Source organism: Nanorana parkeri, unplaced genomic scaffold (genome assembly GCF_000935625.1).
Source record: "Nanorana parkeri isolate BGI_ZX_2015 unplaced genomic scaffold, ASM93562v1 scaffold434, whole genome shotgun sequence".
Lineage (NCBI taxonomy): Eukaryota > Metazoa > Chordata > Amphibia > Anura > Dicroglossidae > Nanorana > Nanorana parkeri.
In genome coordinates this window covers 372,787-392,093 of record NW_017306702.1, presented here as the reverse complement: position 1 = coordinate 392,093, position 19,307 = coordinate 372,787, and the positions used below count along the sequence as shown (strand labels likewise).

Genomic DNA, 19,307 nt, shown 5'->3' with positions numbered 1-19,307 from the left:
AACACAGTGTATATATACTACATGTATATACATATAGAAGTACAGTATATGATATTTAATACTGCAGCCACTAAAACTGCAGTTAAATGTGTGCTGACAATGTTCTTCCTTCTTTGTTGCCCTAGAAACTAATTCCATTGAATTCTCAACAAAAGTTTTCCAGTTCCATAATTACACAAATTGCACATGATCCTCTCTTGTTAGGATTTAAAGTAAACCTGCCATTATCTAATATTGCATAACCTGGTGGTATAAATAAAAGGGCAGGTACCCAGAGATCTTCAGAAGCTTCCATCTTGAGAACCCCAATACCCAAGACACTAATTTATGCAAATAATCACTCAAGCTGGAAAGGTCAAGGCTCAGCCCACCTCCTCCGACCTCCATCTATCTTTTCCTGTAGGATGGATCATTAGAGAGGTCAGAAAGACCGGAACGAGTGGGCTCTCAGCCCAGGAAGCAAGCTACAGATACATTTATGCATCTCTTTAACTTTCATTTATATAACCAGTTTAGTATATAATTGCAGACTTACATCAACTAAATGTGTTTTTCTAAAGATATGTTTGAGCAAACCTATATGTGTATGGCTAGCTTAGATCTATGGGTACCATTTGAAATATGATATTTATTTCATAGTACATTCCATCTTAGTTTAGTTCAATAGCTAACTTACCATAACCCATGTTGAAAATGATTCTCTACTATAAAATGGTACTCTACTGTGAAATGGTTCCCTACTGTGAAATGGTTCCCTACTGTGAAATGGTTCCCTACTGTGGTTTATACAGAGAAGGCTAATTGTATGGCCAGTATTTATATTAGAGCTCTTTGAGTACATTAGCCTAGGGAACAATCAGCACTATGGAGGATACTGTGCAAGCTTCATTCAGTTAGGTTCCTCACTGTCATTTCCAGGTTGCCGTGGCAGCAAGGACTATATGATGCTTCCTTAAAAGTGGATGTCTATGAGAATGGCAAATCTCATTTGTTTGTGACGACATCTCAGTCAGTAGAGTACTTTATTCATAATTTTTGCAGGTTTTACCTGAACTTGGAGTTCCAGAGCTCTAAGGCCACACTATCTGCTAGTGAAATCTCGTTGATGGCATAACTCTATAATATAGTTTGGAGATCTGGAGTCTGAGAGCACGGTCTTATAAAACTGGCCATGGCTAAAGTAGGCTAGATTGTAAGCTCTCACAAGTAGGGCCCTCCTAACCCTATTGTACTGACATTGTATTGTAACTGTACTGTCGTCCTCCATTTTATAAAGCACTGTGCAAACTGTTGGCACTAAATACATTCTGTATAATAATAATAAAAATAATAAAAATGGGTTTCAACTTTGAACTAGGAAAGCTGATGGGATTTCAACTAGGAAAGCTGAAGGCATGCTGAATTTCCCTAAGTAGTCTAATATGGTTATTCCCACCAGGGCTGCCGTTAGTGGGGTACCACCGATACACATGTAAGGGGCCCGGCCAGCCTTTGGGGCCCGTGAACCTTGCATGTGTATCGGCTGATGGCCATACAGGTGCCTGGCGGGAGGAGGAGTCAGCCGGGCCCCCGCAGCATCGGAGGAAGCCGGGGCCCGCACACTTCATATTATCACCTGAGGTGCTCTGTGCGGGCCTCCGGAGTCCCCAGGGGGTCTCCACTGCACATTAGGTTTTTAAGATCATACTGATCGCTCCCTTGTGGTGCCACCGCTGATTTAGCAGGGATGGTTCAGTATGGTCTGCACCAGTGCACCAGCCAGAGTGCAGAGCACACTGATCCTTCACTCGATCACCAGATCAGGATAATCCCCAAGTGCCACACTGGCTCCTGCAGCAGTGTTCTTGGTACCATTGTTGGGCCTGTTCACGCCACTTGCATCGCATTGCGGCCAGGTCACTTTTTTGCCGGGCAGGAGGGGGTGTAGTGCGCCAATGTAGTGAATGGCGCCGTAGCCACGGCCTCCGGCTGCAATGCGTTTGCCCGCATGGGATCGCAGGGCACATTGTGGTGTGGTCAAAATGCTGCAAGCACTATTTTGAACGCACTGCAGGTACAATGTGCCTTGCGATCCCGTGCAGGCGAACGCATTGCAGCCGGAGGGCGTGGCTACGGCACCATTCACTTCAATGGCCCGCCATGCCCACTCCAGCCTGGCAAAAAAAGTGAGCCAGCCGCAATGTGGCAGTGCGTTCTGGCCGGAGTCGGACTGGAATGCACTGCTTATGGTGTGAACTAACCCTAAACCCTGGGTCCAGTAGACGTGGGATTCGTTTCGGAAAAATTAGTTTTCTGGCTTGCCGCACCATCGGCTTCGAGACAAGCTGAGGCCCCATCAGCGACGCTGCTCGTGACGTCACTTGCGGCCAGTCCCAGGTAAGATGAGCTAGGATGGAGGGAGGGGTATGCAGCCCTGACCAGCCTACCTTAGAACCCCTTGACAGCGGGTCACTAAGCCCTGTGGCGGTGCGGTGTTCGGGCGGGGGGGGGCCTAAAGCCGTGTAAGGGGCCCCTAAATTTTGGAAGGCTGCCCTGATTCCCACCATGTCTATGTGTATCAGACCTGTGTGTCTCTACAAAGCTATAACTAATTAATAGCCCAGTGAATGATTACTACTCAGTTCCTACCATACCGTTTTGCTCAGGAGGGCATTCTCAGCACTGCTGTCATTTGGAACCTTTTCAACCTTGATATTTATATTGATTGAAGCCATTTCAATTTCCTCTTGATCAATCAAATTATATACAAACTGTTTTTTGAAACCATCTTCTTTTAAGGGTTCACACAGTGCAGAATTGCAGTCCTCCTCCCTACCTAAATAACACAAGCAATAAACATCATGCAAAGCTTAATAAATTGTTAAACAAGCCTTGCCTCTGTAGCTGCTGGACCATGGGGTTCTTATTACATCTGCCTCATCCTAATGGAAGACTCATTGACTTTCTGCCCCAGGAGACCAATTCTACAAACTGAGTATTGAATCAGTTCTGTTATGCAGCTCTTGCCAGAAAGATTCATCTTAACCCCTTGAATACAAAGGTTGATAGGACTGACAGCAGGGGGTCAGTAATGTTGTCTCTTAGTTTTCTTAGATCAATGTTGCATGTGCTTAAATGTAAGGGTGGGCTAGGCTCACAGGGCGCCCTTGCAAAAAATCCAGTAATGTCTTGATATGGTTTGGATCACTTTACCAGGAATAAAATGACCTTTTCCTGTGTGTGGTGAAAACTAGGTGTAGCTCTATTTTGATGATAGAACTTGTCTCTCTGATTCACCAGCTCATTTGGCTGCATGTTCTTGCTGTAAATACAAGGAAAATTTGGTGGAAAGGCTTTGATAGAGCCAAGGACCTAACTTCCTGACAACCACCCACCCAGTTTAATTAATCCCTATATTTTCTCTCCATTTTCCTTCTTTTCTTCCTCTCACTCCACCTTCCTACCCCTACATTTAGGGCCTATGTCGATGGGCTTTTGTTCAAAGCACAACTGCTTCTCTTGCCATTCAATTCAATAGGAATGGAAAAGGAGGTTAAATAATGCTTTCTCTGAAATTAAGGTAAAAAGCGCCCAGAACCTTTCTGTAACCCATGACCCCCAATAATTACCTGTGGTCAGTCGGATCCTTTGTGCCGCGAGTCAAACTGTAACTGTGGGAGCAGGGGGCGTGTTTTTTTTGTTGTGGCTGGACGCAGATAACTAGGTGCGGGAACACACACGCACTGGTGTCTCCTCAGCAGCTGGCTAGCTGATGAAGACACCCGCACCGTCGAGGGGCCACAGGCATCTGTAAAGTTCAACTTAGTAGCTGGAGATACTATAGTGTTGTGCAGCGATTGTCCAGATTCTATAACAACGCTCCCCTTTGGCTCTGAATACACAGGGGCTCGCTCAGCTCAGCACAGCGAACATTTAGAGATTGCCTTGCCTATTTTTATTAATGCAAACTAGAATGGACAAGGGGTTGGTGGCATCACATTCTCATTAATCACAGGTTTCCAACATTTGTTCATCTCTACCTGTATTTGTTAGGCGTAAAGGTCAGGGAACCAATCCAAGGAGCCAGAGTTAGCTCCTTTTCTGCCTTCTCTGCCACTTTCTTACCATGCTCTTTTTACAAGGCAAGTTCAGGAAAGGGTTTTTGTTGCTGATATACTGTATGTCTCAAGCTGTACATCAGAAATGAGAACTATCATAGTTTTCTTGCATTGGTTACAAGCTGGTTATGTTAATTATTGAAAATATAGAGGAGACCAAAGCAAGAGAAGGCACATCTCACGGAAAACCTTGACAGTGCAAATATGAAAAGATGCCACAAGCATAATGAGGGGAAGAAACTGTGTTAAAATGATTTATTTTGTCACGCATTGCTCCCAACAGGCCCAATATTAGAGGGATCCCCACATTTCTTATCCCACAAATAGTGGGACATGTTATAACAATGTACTGCTTGCTCACATATAATGTAATTGGGAGCAGAGGTTGGCAGTTTAGGGGAAGGCTTTAGGCACCTATGTGCAGGGCTTGGTATGCACGTTATTGTGTGTTATGTTGTGCATTAGCATGTGTAGGGAGCATATATACTGTATATGTATATAAGCATTGCCATTCTCTCTGCATTGCACCACAATTCACATGTACATTGTAAACAATCATTAATAAATAACATAATGATTATGATTCTTTAAAAGAGAAAATAACATGCATTTCCAGCAAATAAAATTCCAACTTCAGCTTCTAAATACAAATATTAACACCCTATTAGCTAAAAAAAAATGGCAGCTTTCACTGCAATACTCACCTTCTCCCCATTGCTATCCACTTCAAAAGGTCTGCTGAATTCAAGAGATGCCGCTCCACTTTCAGGTTGAATAATGCCCAGCAGATACACAAGCAGCCATGGCTCTACATCAGGATTTTATGTACTTATTTTTTTTACACTTGGTGATCCTACCAGCAACACACTTCCTTTCCTATGGGGCAATGCTCACTCACCATACTGTATCTATGGAGGAGAAGCGTTACAACCCTAGGACAGGAAGTGTGCTTGGACTACAGCACACTTCCCCCCTCCTTTTTTCCATAACACAGGGGGAGATGTTCTGTAGGCCACAGGGAAAGCTGGGAACAGTTAACAGGTATTGTTTTGTATTTCCAGGGCTTTTCACGAGAGAAAACATGAGCATACATGCGTGTATTGCAGAGATGTACTAAACATGTTTTTTTTTAAATTAATTCTTCCCAGACATACAGTTAAATAGCTAGTGTACATGGGGTTTTGATATGCAATAAATGTAAACTCAAACTCTGTTTTTTTGCAATATTAATATTGCTCTTTATATAATTTCTGAGGAGTATACATTACTTTCGCCATTTTGTGCTCTGTATGTAATGTACATATACCTGTGTAGTTATAATATTCTCCACAGGGAAACACGGAACAGCGCCCTTAAACCCATCCCGAGATTATATACACTGAATTTTATACATATATATACATATACACTGATTTGATCTATTCATATATTTATAAGTGATGGAAAAATATAAAAAAACAAATATAAAATAATAAACTAAAAACAGACTCCTCTTTAAATGACCCCAAGTAGCACACTCTCACATGCATATATACACATACATATTCACATTTACACAGTATTTCCAGGAAATGTTTTTGATAGGCCGCATGAAAAATGGAGTATTTCTTTGTGATTATATTAGATGATATCCATGTACGTGTCTAGATTGTCCATTTGTGGGTGATTCATTGCCTGCTGTCTAGGTAGTGTTCTTCAAAATCTGGATAATACCGTCCTCCTTCTTGTACCAGCATCATGAGAGGTAGGGAAAACAAGCTTACCTTTTCCTTGTTTTCTATCCTAAGGCAGATATTAACCACTATCAGCGAATCTGAATGTATCTTTCAGTGATCTGACTTTAATAAATTGAAGTGTGATTGGTTGATATGGGTTTGATAAACTGTAGGTCACTGCTTCAAATAGAGTCAGCTTATAATGGAATCATTAGGGTGCAGGGACGCATGAAAACAAACCATCTTCAATGTTCTATGAAAGCACATAATTAACCTGTATTAGTTTTATAAATGTCACCTTTGGTCAGGAGAGTTCTTACCAGAAGACAGACAAGACTTGTTTTGAGGGCACACTTAAGATATGCTTCTGAACTTATCCTATGGCCCATAACTGGATGCCCCTCTTGTTGATACAGGGGACAGAGCAGGCAATAAACTACCACAATCTTTCCTCATTGTCTGCATAGGAGGCAAACAGGTCCTAGCACTGGGGAAGGAGGATACATTCAAATTAACCATTCAAATTTAGCTTAATTGTAATTATATTAGTTATGAGATAAAATGTGACTGGTTGATATGAGTTACTGGACTAAACACTTAGGCTGCGTTCACACCTGACCGTTTTGTAGCGCGTCCTACGCTCGACGAACGCGCTACAAAACGGTCAAAAAAATAAATAGCATTGTAGTCTATGCCCTCGTTCCCACCTAGGCGTATTTGCGCCCGTCCCTAACGCCCTACAAAACGGCCCACGCCTGAAAAGGTCCCGGGACTACTTTGGGCCGTTTTGTAGGGCGTTTTCCATTGGGATACAGCCAAGTAGCCTTTGGAATCGCGCGACGGTCGCGCAACTTTTTTACCGCAAATTCACACCTAGGCGTATTGTAATATGCGCGTCTGTCGCACGACCGTCACGCGTTTTTTTTACCGCGATTCGCGGTAAAAAAGTCGCGCGACCGTCGCGTGATTCCAAAGGCTACTTGGCTGTATCCCAATGGAAAATGCCCTACAAAACGGCCCAAAGTAGTCCCGGGACCTTTTCAGGCATGGGCCGTTTTGTAGGGCGTTAGGGACGGGCGGAAATACGCCTAGGTGGGAACGAGGGCATTGACTACAATGCTATTTATTTTTTTGACCGTTTTGTAGCGCGTTCGTCGAGCGTAGGACGCGCTACAAAACGGTCAGGTGTGAACGCAGCCTAGGGGCCGAGTTATAAATCTTCCACCCATGTATCTGGGTGAATGCTGTTTTCACTGAGCTACCACCACTAGATGGTGCTGAGGAGCATAGCAATTTCTTATGCTCCTTGGTTCCTTTTAGTGGCAATAGTGATGCGTGTATGGGATTCGCCCAGTTATACACTGGGTGGAAGATTTATACATCAGTCCCTTAATAACTCAATTTGCACTGCTTCACTGAATAGGCCAGTAAATGTGCCATGTCATAATAATATCATAGTAATATCACAGAGTCCGAATAAGTAGCATACCAGAAATGATATATATATATTTAAAGACGTCCCCCCCATTTACTAATGTGTAATGTGTAGACCATTTGTATATTTAAAAATACCATGTTCACTCCAGGCAGGCTGATAAGGGGAAGGGAATGTGTCATTAGAGGATGCAATTTTATAGCTGTATGCCTCCTCCTCCTCTATCCCTTCTGGAACAATCATGCTAAATGCCCTTGTACCCAACTTTATATTAAAAAATATGTGCTCTATGTCCCTGATGTAGAGATAGTAATACTGGGGAATGGAATATACCTTTGCTTAAAGTAACACTGTCAACTGGTGAAAAAAAATGACACAAAGCAGGAACTGCAAAGCAAGGTTTATGTGTCAAGCAATCAATGGCTTCTCCACACCTGACGCAACTTCCGGTATGTCGGATACCTCTGTGCACTGTGGTTCCTTCTGCTGATCCCTGTGTCACTACATGACACAGTAGGGATGTAGAGGCCAATGGAAGGAACCACAAAGTGAGTTGGAGAAAGCAGGCATCCAATATTTGTGGAAGTTTCGAATGTTAAGATTGTTCATGTGGCCATAGCTCTTGGACAGAGAGAAGATAAAAAGAACAGATTAGTATAAACCCTGTGCTCTTGCAGCTCTTGCTTTGTGCATTATTTTAACCCAAATGCAGGTACTTAATCACCAGCACACCATGTATTTTTTTTGTCACATGAAGATACAGTAACGTATCTAAACTATCAGGTAGCCCATAAGGCCGCAACAATGAAAGGGTCCATGGAGGTTCCGAAACATCCATGTAACTTCATGACACAAAAAAATATGCTCAAAAAGAGCAAAATGGGAATGAAAAGTATATTTAAATCTCCATTGTTTCTGTCTCTACATCAGGAATTAGCGAAACACTTCAGAATAAGTAATACTAGAATGCAACTTTGTGAATTTTGTGTGGTATAGCTGTATGTAGGTTAGAAAAATAGACTAACCATCTACAACATGTTATCCTATCATGCCTGGAGGCATCCCTATGAACCCACCTCACCCAGTCTGAGGTATTCTAATACAGTTATGTGGCATTTACCTTCAGGATATAACACTCATGGGCATGACATCGTTTAAATCAAACTGAAGTCATTGCAGATATGGCTCCAGACCAAGTAGAAGAAATCTGTGGTTCCCGAGCTGTTGATCCTTGATAGGACTGTCCATTATTTGGCAAGCCACAGATTTCTTTGATGTTACAGAAGTGTTATTCCCACCCACAGGCAGTTGATAATGGAAATACTCATTAACTGGATATATAAACAATATTTGTGTATGTGTGTCTATGAGGATTGTTTGGTTTCTTATTTTCTATGGGGTGAGGAGGTACCAGTGATGACAATGGTAGAAAGAAAGGCAAACTGAAGGTTCCTGGTCACAAGAGAAGTCCCAGGGTTCTGGATAATCGATTCTGAGTCCACTGAGCTCCAGCAGTCAAAGATGTCAGCAGCTGGCCCACGTTTTATATATCTAGCGTGGTCAGTGCCTCTTCACATTATGGTCACAGTGATCAGTCCTTCAAAGGTCAAAGTTCATCTTTCTGGGTTCCATAATGTCTATGCTCCCACATGGACACACACTGACTTCTCATAGTACAATCAATGTGACCATGGATAGTAAACACATAGAAGGTTATGTTGGCTCCCATCTTTAAAAGTCTTTTAAAGTACTGAAGTAATACTTCTTTGTAGCACCCCAAGATCAGGCTCAAGGGCCACCATGCACAGCAGTCTTCTACTCAGTCTTTCACCTTAGAACTGGAATGATTTCTCAGGAACTTAACAGCACTTCTTAACTCCAGTCATTCAACCTGTGATGTTTAATTATCTAGAAACTCCCTGAGCTGACAGCTCACACCCACAGAGAACTGACACTTATGCCAAAGTTCTGTGAACTGTGAACTTCTCAGATCAGGGGCCTTATAGAAAAATATATGTTTTACAAGATCCAGAAATAGAGAGCAAGACAAGAGAGAGAGCGAAAATCCCATACAGCTTGTAAAATCACGAAAAATGTACATTTGTAATATAAAAGGCATTGATATGAGTCAGTAGGCTAATATAATAGTAATATTAAATGAAGAGAATCACATTGTTCTTACATTATCTGGGGAACATTAGACCTAATGTTGGGTAGAACATAAAAAGACCCATAGATAGTGCAACCACATACAACAAAAGGCATAGACGTTTGCTCATCATACAGAGAGCAGAAAATGAGACCTAAAAAGATAACATATCTGTTATATTTTTATGTCAGAAAGCACTACATTCTCACGCTTTAAGCGTGGCAAGCAAACCTCGTGAACTTATAAAACTAAGAAATCGTTTGCCACAAACGGAATAACAGGATAATATTCCTGAAATGTAAATGCATTTCCTTCTAATCTTTAAAAGGAAAAGCCTGATGGCATTAAAAAGGTCAAACTCTAGACATTGTTCACTTAGCATCAACAGAAGATGGCAAAGGTCATAAAAATATATCAAATGCACTTAGAGGGAATAATACATTAATATCAATAAGCGGAAGAGAGGTGCTGTGTTATACAGTACTGTATATGCGTTTTAGTCATACAAGTGAACCGTCTGGGGGTTGAGGGATTATTTCAACATATAATAACTCCGTGCTCATCACATTTTGATTTCCTACAATAGAGCTGCATTTCAGCACTTTCCTAGGTGCTGATAACTCTGTTTATATATATACATATATATATACATACATATACATATATACATACATATATTTGGTGCATTAGCTGCACTAAAGGATATCATTATTTTTTTTCTTGCTCTTACTTTTATTACCTTATAACTAGGGATGTTCAGATACCAGGTTAGATACCAGTGCCAATACTTGGCATTTTCATGAGAACTAACAGAGTCGCAGCGTTTGCAGCTGGGACCTAGCTCTGGCGCTCCACCACTGCCCTGAAATCATTAATCTGTATTGTTTTAGAACATGGCAATAAACAAAAATGTATCAGTACTTGTATCTATGAGTACTTGGGCAAGTATCAGTACTTGTATTTGAAAAAATTGTATCTGTGCATCCCTTATATTTATTTATAAAAAATAAATCATACATTAAAACAGGGATGCAGAAATCCCAGGAGCTCCGTATGCTGCTTAAAAATAACAGCTGCCTCCTAACTTTTGAATTTTTCTCTAGTCTAGTCTCGGAGCTGGAAAAGTATCTGTACATGTACTTGTACCGAGTATGGTACTTGGTATCGGAACATCCCTACTTATAAGTTAATTACCACACTGTCTAACCATATTAGCAGATTGGGGATATTGATGTTTCACTGCGATTATCAGATAATGAAAGAAACATGTAAAGATGTGTTCTGGATTTCTTTTCTCCTTCTAGATTAAAGGAGAACTATGGGGTCAGTGTTTTTCCCCATAGTTCTCCTTAGGGTAACGGGAGGACACAAACTAGCATCCTCCCGTTACCCTAAGCTCAGTATACCATGAGCTACAGCTCGCGGTATACTGAGACGGATCCCGACGTAGATGACGGGATCCGCCCAGCTGCGTGAGTGACAGCTGGCTCTGCCTATCTAGAGGCAGAGCCAGCTGAACCCGCCCCTCCCCCGTCCGTTGCGCCAGTCAGCGCTGGCAGATCGGAGCGGGGAGAGTGGAATCCAGTCCCTCCCCCTGTCACGGCAGAGAGCCGTGACAGGATCGAGAGGCGAGCGAACCCGGTATGTGTTCGCTCACCTCCCGATCTACTGAGCCGACCTGTGACAGTCTCATTGTCGCAGGTCGGCTAGAACTACGAGGTGAGTGAAAAGCACTCACCTCATAGTTCTCCTTTAAGTAGGGATGTCACGTCTCAAAACACAGTAATCATTGTAATATAGTTAGGTGGGTTAAAAAAAGGGGCTGTTTTTATCACATTTGACTTCATACAGCTTTGAGAACCCAATGAAAACTATAGACTTATAGCGTTTAACTATATTTGTTTTAGTTGACCCAGAAGTGGAAATTTGCTCCCTCTCTCCACCGTCTGGTGCGTCAGTCCAAGGTTTGAAGCCGTAGCTTTGCTCAGCACTTTGAAATGCTTCTCCATGTTAGGTAAAAACTCATTTTTAATAGTATTTAAGTGAATAAATCTGTTCTGGTAAAACTCCATGTTTTCTACTTTAAACAGAAGCTTTTTGATTCTTTTGGGTTACTTTAAATGATTGTTCTTGGACTACAGTATCATGTTATTCCATTCTAAAAAGTGTCTGCTTTAGGGTTTATGTATTCATGAACTTGTTTATAGGTATGTCACCTGCTGATTGGATCCTGATAAATAATACAAGGTCTGAGTTTTGCTTTGTCTGTCCATTCTTCTAGTCCATGGAAATGATTCCTGTCTCTCAGGCCAATATAAAGCAAGGTGGACCGCTGCATATGAAGCCATACTTTCAATTTTTACACTCTCAGGGCAGGTTTAAGTTCTCTTTACAGTATTTTTGTCTTTGAATTGAGACAATGCCAGTTTTGGTTATGTAGATTTTCGCCCAGGCTCTTATGCTCTCATCTCCGCTTCTCATTCAGTCTTGTTTCTTCCCAAAGATGATTTTGCTCTCTCGGCTGTTTCAGTATGTGGTCTCAGCATGTGAAGTCTTCAAATGCACCACGTACTGCGTGATGGGGGAGAATGTTAGCTGTGTAGCTCATGCCTGCTGGGTGCCCTCTCACACCCTCACACGGAGCCTGTAATGAGAACAGTGGATTCATTATAAGTGGCAACAGCTGAGGAATCATGTACAAAACTCCTAGATAAATCGGAAAATCAGCATCACATACACGCAAAAAAATAACCTAATATCTACTCCATAACAACTCTATTAGAAATACAGTTTTGTGTTTCTGAAGCAAACCTCTACTGACAGAAATATCGGCACCTGCTATTACTGATCTCCTTCTGAAAATGCTACTTGCTAGTGTCTGTCTTCAATATTTCTGAGACCTGGACTTGGAACAGGCATGCAGGTCAGGAAAGTCAGAGTGATGATTAAACTCTTGTTTGTAGAATTGGACTATAATATGTTTGGCTAGCTTTAGAACACACTGGCCTGTAATGATATAACAACCCCTACAGCCTTCCTGCTAACTGACATAGTTACAAAAAATGCCAAAACTAACAAATTTATTAGCAGGGCTGTCCCTATAATGAGTCTGACTACCCCCACCCCCCCACTCCCTAATGTTATAGAAAAGAAGAAAGCAAGAGGAGTTCTGTAGTCCTGTCCTAGGGTTTGCAATGTTGCTCCTCTATAGATACATTACATAGAGTATGCGTTGTCAGTTGAGGACACAGAGTGTGTTACTGGTGGTGTCACCAGATGGAAATAAAAGAAAAAAGCCTTAATAAAGAAAAGGAATGCAGCTGCCCTAAGGTCTGGCACTCTATGGGCCATCCCTATAATAAGGCAGCCGGAGGTGGTTGCCTTAGGCAGCATCTCATTGTGTCACGTGGCACTTCTGCCTCCCTTTTTGCAGCCAGAGCGCCCCAGGTTCCTAAGAGCTTTGCAACCCAGACACTGTGGCCAGCATCCCGCCCAGCCCACTGACGTTACTGGTTGCCAGGAGCTGAGCGGGACATTCTGGCTGGCATTCTGCCCAGCTCCTGGCAACCAGTGATGTCAGTGAGCAAGGCAAGATGCCGGACGGAGCCTCTAGACCCAGAGGTAATGAACATCCACCGGCAGAACATCACCAACAAACCACCCCCCCAGGGTAACGAAGCATCCACCACCAAAAATTACCATTCACCAACAGCAATTGTGGCCAATAGTGTAGGAACAGCCCTGTTTATTACACTGATCCTTCAGATTCAAAACTTCCCTTAGAAAATTGAATGTGATTGGCGGTAGCTAAGAAACTTCCCCCCGTGTTTAGGGGCGGGAGGGGGCGTGGTGGTGCATTTAATTCAGTGGCACCGCTTCCACGCCCACCCGCCTGCAGTGCGATCGGACGCGTGGCAAAACTTTGCCAGTGTTTCGTTCCACTGCAAACGCAAAAAAAAGAGCAAGCCCTATTTTTGGCGTTTGCAGTGGATCAGAACGATCCGATTGCACTGCGGGCAGGGGGCGTGGAAGCAGTGCCATTTAATTCACTCCACCGCCATGCCCCCTCCCGCCACAGAACGTGGGGGGGGGGAGTTTTTCTTAGCGATCGCGGTGGGTTCCAGCAGATAATGCTCTGGAACGCACACGCTTTCGGTGTGAACAAGCACTCCATGAAATACAATTCTTCTGCTGCTTCTGCTGATGCTGTTAGGTGTGTACTCTGGGTGCAGGGAAATAAAGACAATGCAGATTAAGGTAAACTATGTGAACTTTCTTATTATAGTGCAGTGTATACTTAAAGCATTCACTTGGGGCTTTATTCATAAAAGTTACACCAGGCGTACAGCATACTAACGTCCCTAGATGTGCTGACAAGCATACGAAATGCCTATACTCGTCACTGGAATCTAGGGGCACTCGTGCCATGCTAAAGGCATCTGCCTGGCTACATACTGGATGGAACTTTTCTATATATACCCTTTAATGTCTGGAATTGCTCTGCAACCTTTTTTCTGCTGCCACAGTGTAAAGGTCTTTAAAGCAGCGCGTACTGACAACCACTTTTATAAGTACACCCACTTCCGAGGCTCGAGAATTTTGGCATTTATTTACTTTATACAGTCTCATCTTTAAAGCTGAACTCCAGTAATAAACATAACAGGATAAAAATGGATAGCCCTATAAAAGATAAAATAGCAAAAGCAGGTATTGCTGTAATATTCAGCTTCTTTTCAGAGATTTTCCCTGGCAGTACTGATGGCCAGCAAACACTTCCGTTGAGCCAAGGTCATCCTGGATTTTCCCCGGTACCAGCTGATGACTGCAGAGTGAAGGGAGAAGCAGCACAGTGATGCATTAATCTCTATGTTTCTCTGCTCTCTGTTCCTATCACCATGCTTCTTGTCTGCAAATGAACTAGTTGGCTCCTTGTACTGCTTCTTCCGCTCACACTGCAGCCCTGCTGTACAGGGATTTCAAGAGGCTGATACCAGGTTAAATTTAGGTACCTATACTGCTTAAATTTTAAAAACATAATTATTGAGGTATTATTGATTACAGGGATTTAATGTGGGACTTTTATATCAGGCTAGAGTTTAGCTTTTATATTACCTCTATTGTGTTTTTTTGTGCACTTAAATTAGAGTATTTTTTTGCTGAAAATATGTATTTGATAAACCGCTGTGCGAATTACATACAGTATAAAAAACTGCAACTGACATCATTTTATTCTATGGGTCCTTTGGAGATATACTGTTTACTGTATATATAAAAAAATTGGTCCAGCAGTAAAAAGGAAAGACAGTGGGCAGAGTAATGCCAATTATTCCTTTACGTGCCAGTGGTCAACTACATGTCCAGAACTGCTGATTTATAGCTTGCATGCTGCCTAAAATATACAGCCATTTATCCAGTCTGAGCTACAGCTACTTTGACATATTAGCCCTCGAGGTTGCATAAGACCATTATCTGAAATGTACATCTCACACAGCAACCTTTTTATAACCTTTGTACAAACACAATGCTTCTCCCGAATACAATAATTTAGTCTGGGTTGTATGAAGGTATGAAGGTGACTAGGTCACTTTATTTAAAGTTAGACTTGCCCTCAGAGCCCTACTGCAAAGGTTGGCAAGGCTATACATTGGTAGATACACTAACCCTAACCCGTCCCAAAGAACAATGGTGTATGTGCCTTGTTTACACTGCAATGCTGCCTTCAGATGGGTTGCAGCACATTGCAGACATGCTGCCTCTGAAGTCACCGCCAATTTGCACACCATCCACACAAAAAAAAGAAAAAAGAAATTGCCCACATGCTTAAACTATTTAGCTCTAATACATCATCAAAAGTAAACTCTGGGCACAAAAAATATTAATTTAAGTATATTCTCTAATAGACACAATGGATATAAATCCACTTTCTGTGCACCAATTTCATTTACAAATCCAGAATTGATCTAATTACTAGTCAACTCGAACATCTCTATTTCGCCCCATTGAATGCCCCGCAATGAGAGAGCCCTGATTGGGTAAAGCAATGCACCTGACAACAGGTAATGATGACTTTGCCCAATCATGGCTCACAGCTATGTTCCAGCCCCACACTATATAAGGCTGCTTACATAGCAGCCTTATGTAGTGTGTTGCTGAAGTTAAAAATAGAATGTAGCTGTCAGTGTAGCTGTCAGTGTAGTGTAGTGCAGTAAAGTGAAAGCTAACTGGTGTCAGTGTAGTGAAGTCTCAGTGCTTTATACAGCATTATTTTCTGTGCTGAACATTCTCTGTCTTTTTTTGTGTGTGTCAGTGGCGTCACTGGCGTTTCTCCTGCGTCACCGGTGTTCCCATTTTTTTTCTTTTTTAATTCTCTTTTATTATTTTTACTTTTTTTTTTCAGCAGCAGGTTCTTTTGCAGCCTAATTGCTGTTCCCCCTTCCGTGTCACAGGTGTTCCCATTTTTTTTAATTTTTTAATGTTTTGCTTTTTCTTTACTCATTTTTTTAAAATAATAAGCCATTTTACAACAGTTTATAGTGCACCAAGCACCACATTTGATAAAGTATTGCACCCAAGCACCAATTTCCCATCCCACATTCTCTATCTCGCTTCATGTCTGAACGGCCAACAAGGAGACAGGTATATATAATTTGAATTGTTAGACCAGGGTCCAATCCTGCACTTGTCAAGAATAACTGAAGGGTTATGGTGTGAAAGCACTGCCAAGGCCCAATTTTAAAGCACCGGTTGTAACTTTCATCCAACGTCTGCAAAAGAGACACCAGAATTGATCCAAAAAATCTCTAACCTTGTTCCGAGTGTCCTAAAATGTGGCCTCTTCATACAGGCTGCCTCCTCAACCAGTTGTTTACAAGATTAAGGGAAGTCCAATTACCGGCAATTTAAATGTCATTTTTTTCTTTATAAATGTCACTTTTTGCTGCAGCAGGTTTTATACACTTTACAGGGAGTTTAAGGGGACCCCCCAGGCACGATATTTAAAGGAATTTTTCATTCTTATTGTTTCACCTTAAGCAATGCTAAAATCACTTCTCCTTTAAAAACTGTATTTTTTTTTTAAGTGTTTTTTTAGACATGTGCACTGGCAAAAAAATTCATTTTTGGGAAAGTCCATTCATTTCGGGATTCGGATTCGGAAAATTTCAGATGAAAAGCGGTGGTCTGTACGAATTTTCGTATGTGGACGAATATTCGTTGCAGCAAAGTGACATTAGAGGGAAAATTTGTATTTTTTTTAACAGTTTTAGAAAATAATAGCGGCTGCAGTTTTAAATGGAAGAGTAATTTTCAATAACTTTAAATTACAAAATGGCTTTTGCAGCAATTATATATGCTTTATTCATTTTCTAATGCTTTTTTCATCTTTATTTACCCTTTATCCTGTTTCCCTGGAGGTCAGCTTTAAGCATTTTGTTACATTTTTACCTCTGATATGACACCATTGTATTCTACTTATCTCTGCATTTTCCCAGAAAAACAACTTACGTGACGTTTGACATCATCCATACTTAATGTCACCCCTTTATCGTTGTTGTTGCGTTTCGAGTCTTTCCCACATTTTGCACCCCCGCACAGTTTGTATCTTAACACCTAGAGAGAAAAACATCGGCGTAAATACTTGTATTGCCATAGGAACAATGCACAAGGCTGAATCTAAAGGACTGCTAGAGGTTCAGAGAGCTCAGCAGTCTTACCTCATAGGCATAGTCGAAGAGCTCGAGAACAGTGAGGATGCTCGCTCCAATAAACAGGCCCATCTGTCCCCCGATGTCCCCTATAGGAAGAAATCAAAGCACCGATAAGACGAGAGAACAGGCTGGCTGCTTCGGGGGAGATAATGCTGCAATCCTGTCACAAGCATCACCAAGAAAAAAAAAATATCTGTGGCTATGAGGAGAATATTAAAGCACGAGGCACGGAACACAAAGGGATAAAAAAAATCGAAATGTCAGAAATTGAAATGAGTGTCCAGTGCTGGGGCGAGAGCAATTAACATTTCAGTGAAAATCTCCAGGGGATGCGGAATAGTGAGTACAGTAGACGCCAGTAGGCACAGCATGCAGGTGCCATATATTTGCAATAAAACATTACAGGATTGAAGTCAGCCCGAAACTGCACAGGTAGCGTGAAACTACAGCTCCAAAAATGTTGTTCTTTCAGTAGTGCTTTAAATAAACATATATATGTAAACTTAATCACTAAAATCTCAATCTTTAATAGGTTGATGTCATTTCATTTATAGCTGAACTCTGGGCACAAAAGCTTTCATTTCAATAATTTTCTTCATAGTCAAAAAGTATATAAGTTCACTTTGGGTGAACCAAATGCCACTACAAACCCAAGCATAATCACTGTGCTGTACTGACAACACAGCTGTGAGAGGGACCCAGCAGGTCCCAGAAGGGTTCAGATACAAGACCAGTCACCCTGCAGAAGGAGAGGGAGCAGCAGTGACCGGTCTTTATTACCGGAAGCTCCTGCACAGAGACAAAGTTTCACATTGAATTACTGCTCAGATCTGGAATACACAAAGTGCACCAAGTTTCCAGTAAGAATACACATGCCTCTTGTATTTAGACAATATTTGCTTATCCCGGAGTTCAGCTTTAAAAAATACCTACTGATCCTTCTAATAAGGTCCTTCTTTGGGTAATTCACATAATAGGGGGAGAACAGGGGTGTAACTACAAACCATAGGGCTCCATAGCAAAACTTTGGGCCCCCTTAGCTAACTCTCTCGGCTAGCAGTGTCAGCTGTAACAATACGTGTCATTGATCTTAACATGAAGTATGTATGTTCTTGCACACACTTACTCTTCAACCCTAATACAAACCTCTTTAAACTCTAGCTTCATTAAACTTTTTTTTGTAGAACTACAAGCCTCATGCCTCCTATAAGGTTATAACAGAGAGGAAACTCTGTGATCTGTGACTGCATTAGACATACAGGGATAATTTCAGTCTTTAACAGAAGTTCAAAGGACAATAAGTCTGCACTGCTAAGATAGATCAGCAATTGCTTCTTGTTACACCGAGGGGGGTCTGTGACTAGACATCCTGAGGTCTGACTTCAGCCCTTCTATACTAGAAACCAGTTTCCTCTTACCCCAAGCCCCGTAGCAGTCGCATGGGCTGCTATGCCTATTGTTACTCCACTGTGTGAGAACGTTTGATTCCTGTCTACCAATTGTGCTCCTGCACTGTTACCCTGTTACAGGAGCTTCCGATGGAGACTACAATGTCTGTTTAAACACATTACACAGGCATGGTTAATTGTTGTCACCATTAGGAAACCTGCCCTGAAAAATGCCATGAAGCCATTGCTAGAGTCCATGTGGCTAGTACAGAAAGAATTTGCAGTGGATCACCGCCACCACAATCTAACATAAAAGTTAAAAACAATATTTTATGGAAAAATGCCAGTTATTTATTATTCTCAGTGATTTAGCAAATGTCATGCAATTAAGGTTTATATCTTCTTTAAGTGCAAATAGAGATTTGTTTGCTACAGAAAGCTAGAGGTGTTAGAAACATCCAGGAATGGCTGACATTTATAAAATAAGCATGAGATGACAATCTGCATATATTCTGTCCATGGTCGGTTCTATACACATGATAGTGATATGCAGAGGGACGTGACTGGAAGCTGAACATGAGCAGGGACAAAAGAAAAATGACTCCAACAGGCAGTATACATGATGAGCTATACATTCTCCATATCAGCATGGATTCCTACAGCTGGATGCATCTCTATAGGCGTGACTGTTAATGAACTATAAATAATGCATGCCCAGGGCTGACCCTACACTAGTTGCCACCTGAGGAGGCAGGGAGGGGGTGGAGGGGGATTGTGCTATCAGCTGGGGGGGGGGGTAATATGCTTTCCGGCCTCC

The 19,307-nt window shown here is 41.8% G+C and overlaps 1 protein-coding gene across 1 annotated transcript in view; it reads right to left on the bottom strand.

Moving 5' to 3' along the window:
- Nucleotides 1-11,704: 11,704 nt before the first annotated feature.
- ASIC1 (acid sensing ion channel subunit 1) overlaps nt 11,705-19,307 on the bottom strand; it is a 203,329-nt gene continuing 195,726 nt past the window's right edge. The window contains exons 10-12 of the mRNA XM_018560149.1: nt 17,109-17,188; nt 16,900-17,004; nt 11,705-12,040 (exon numbers count right to left, since the gene is read on the bottom strand). Of these exons, the coding sequence (XP_018415651.1) occupies nt 11,936-12,040; nt 16,900-17,004; nt 17,109-17,188 (290 nt within the window). The 3' untranslated portion in view covers nt 11,705-11,935. The remainder of the gene's footprint in view (nt 12,041-16,899; nt 17,005-17,108; nt 17,189-19,307) is intronic.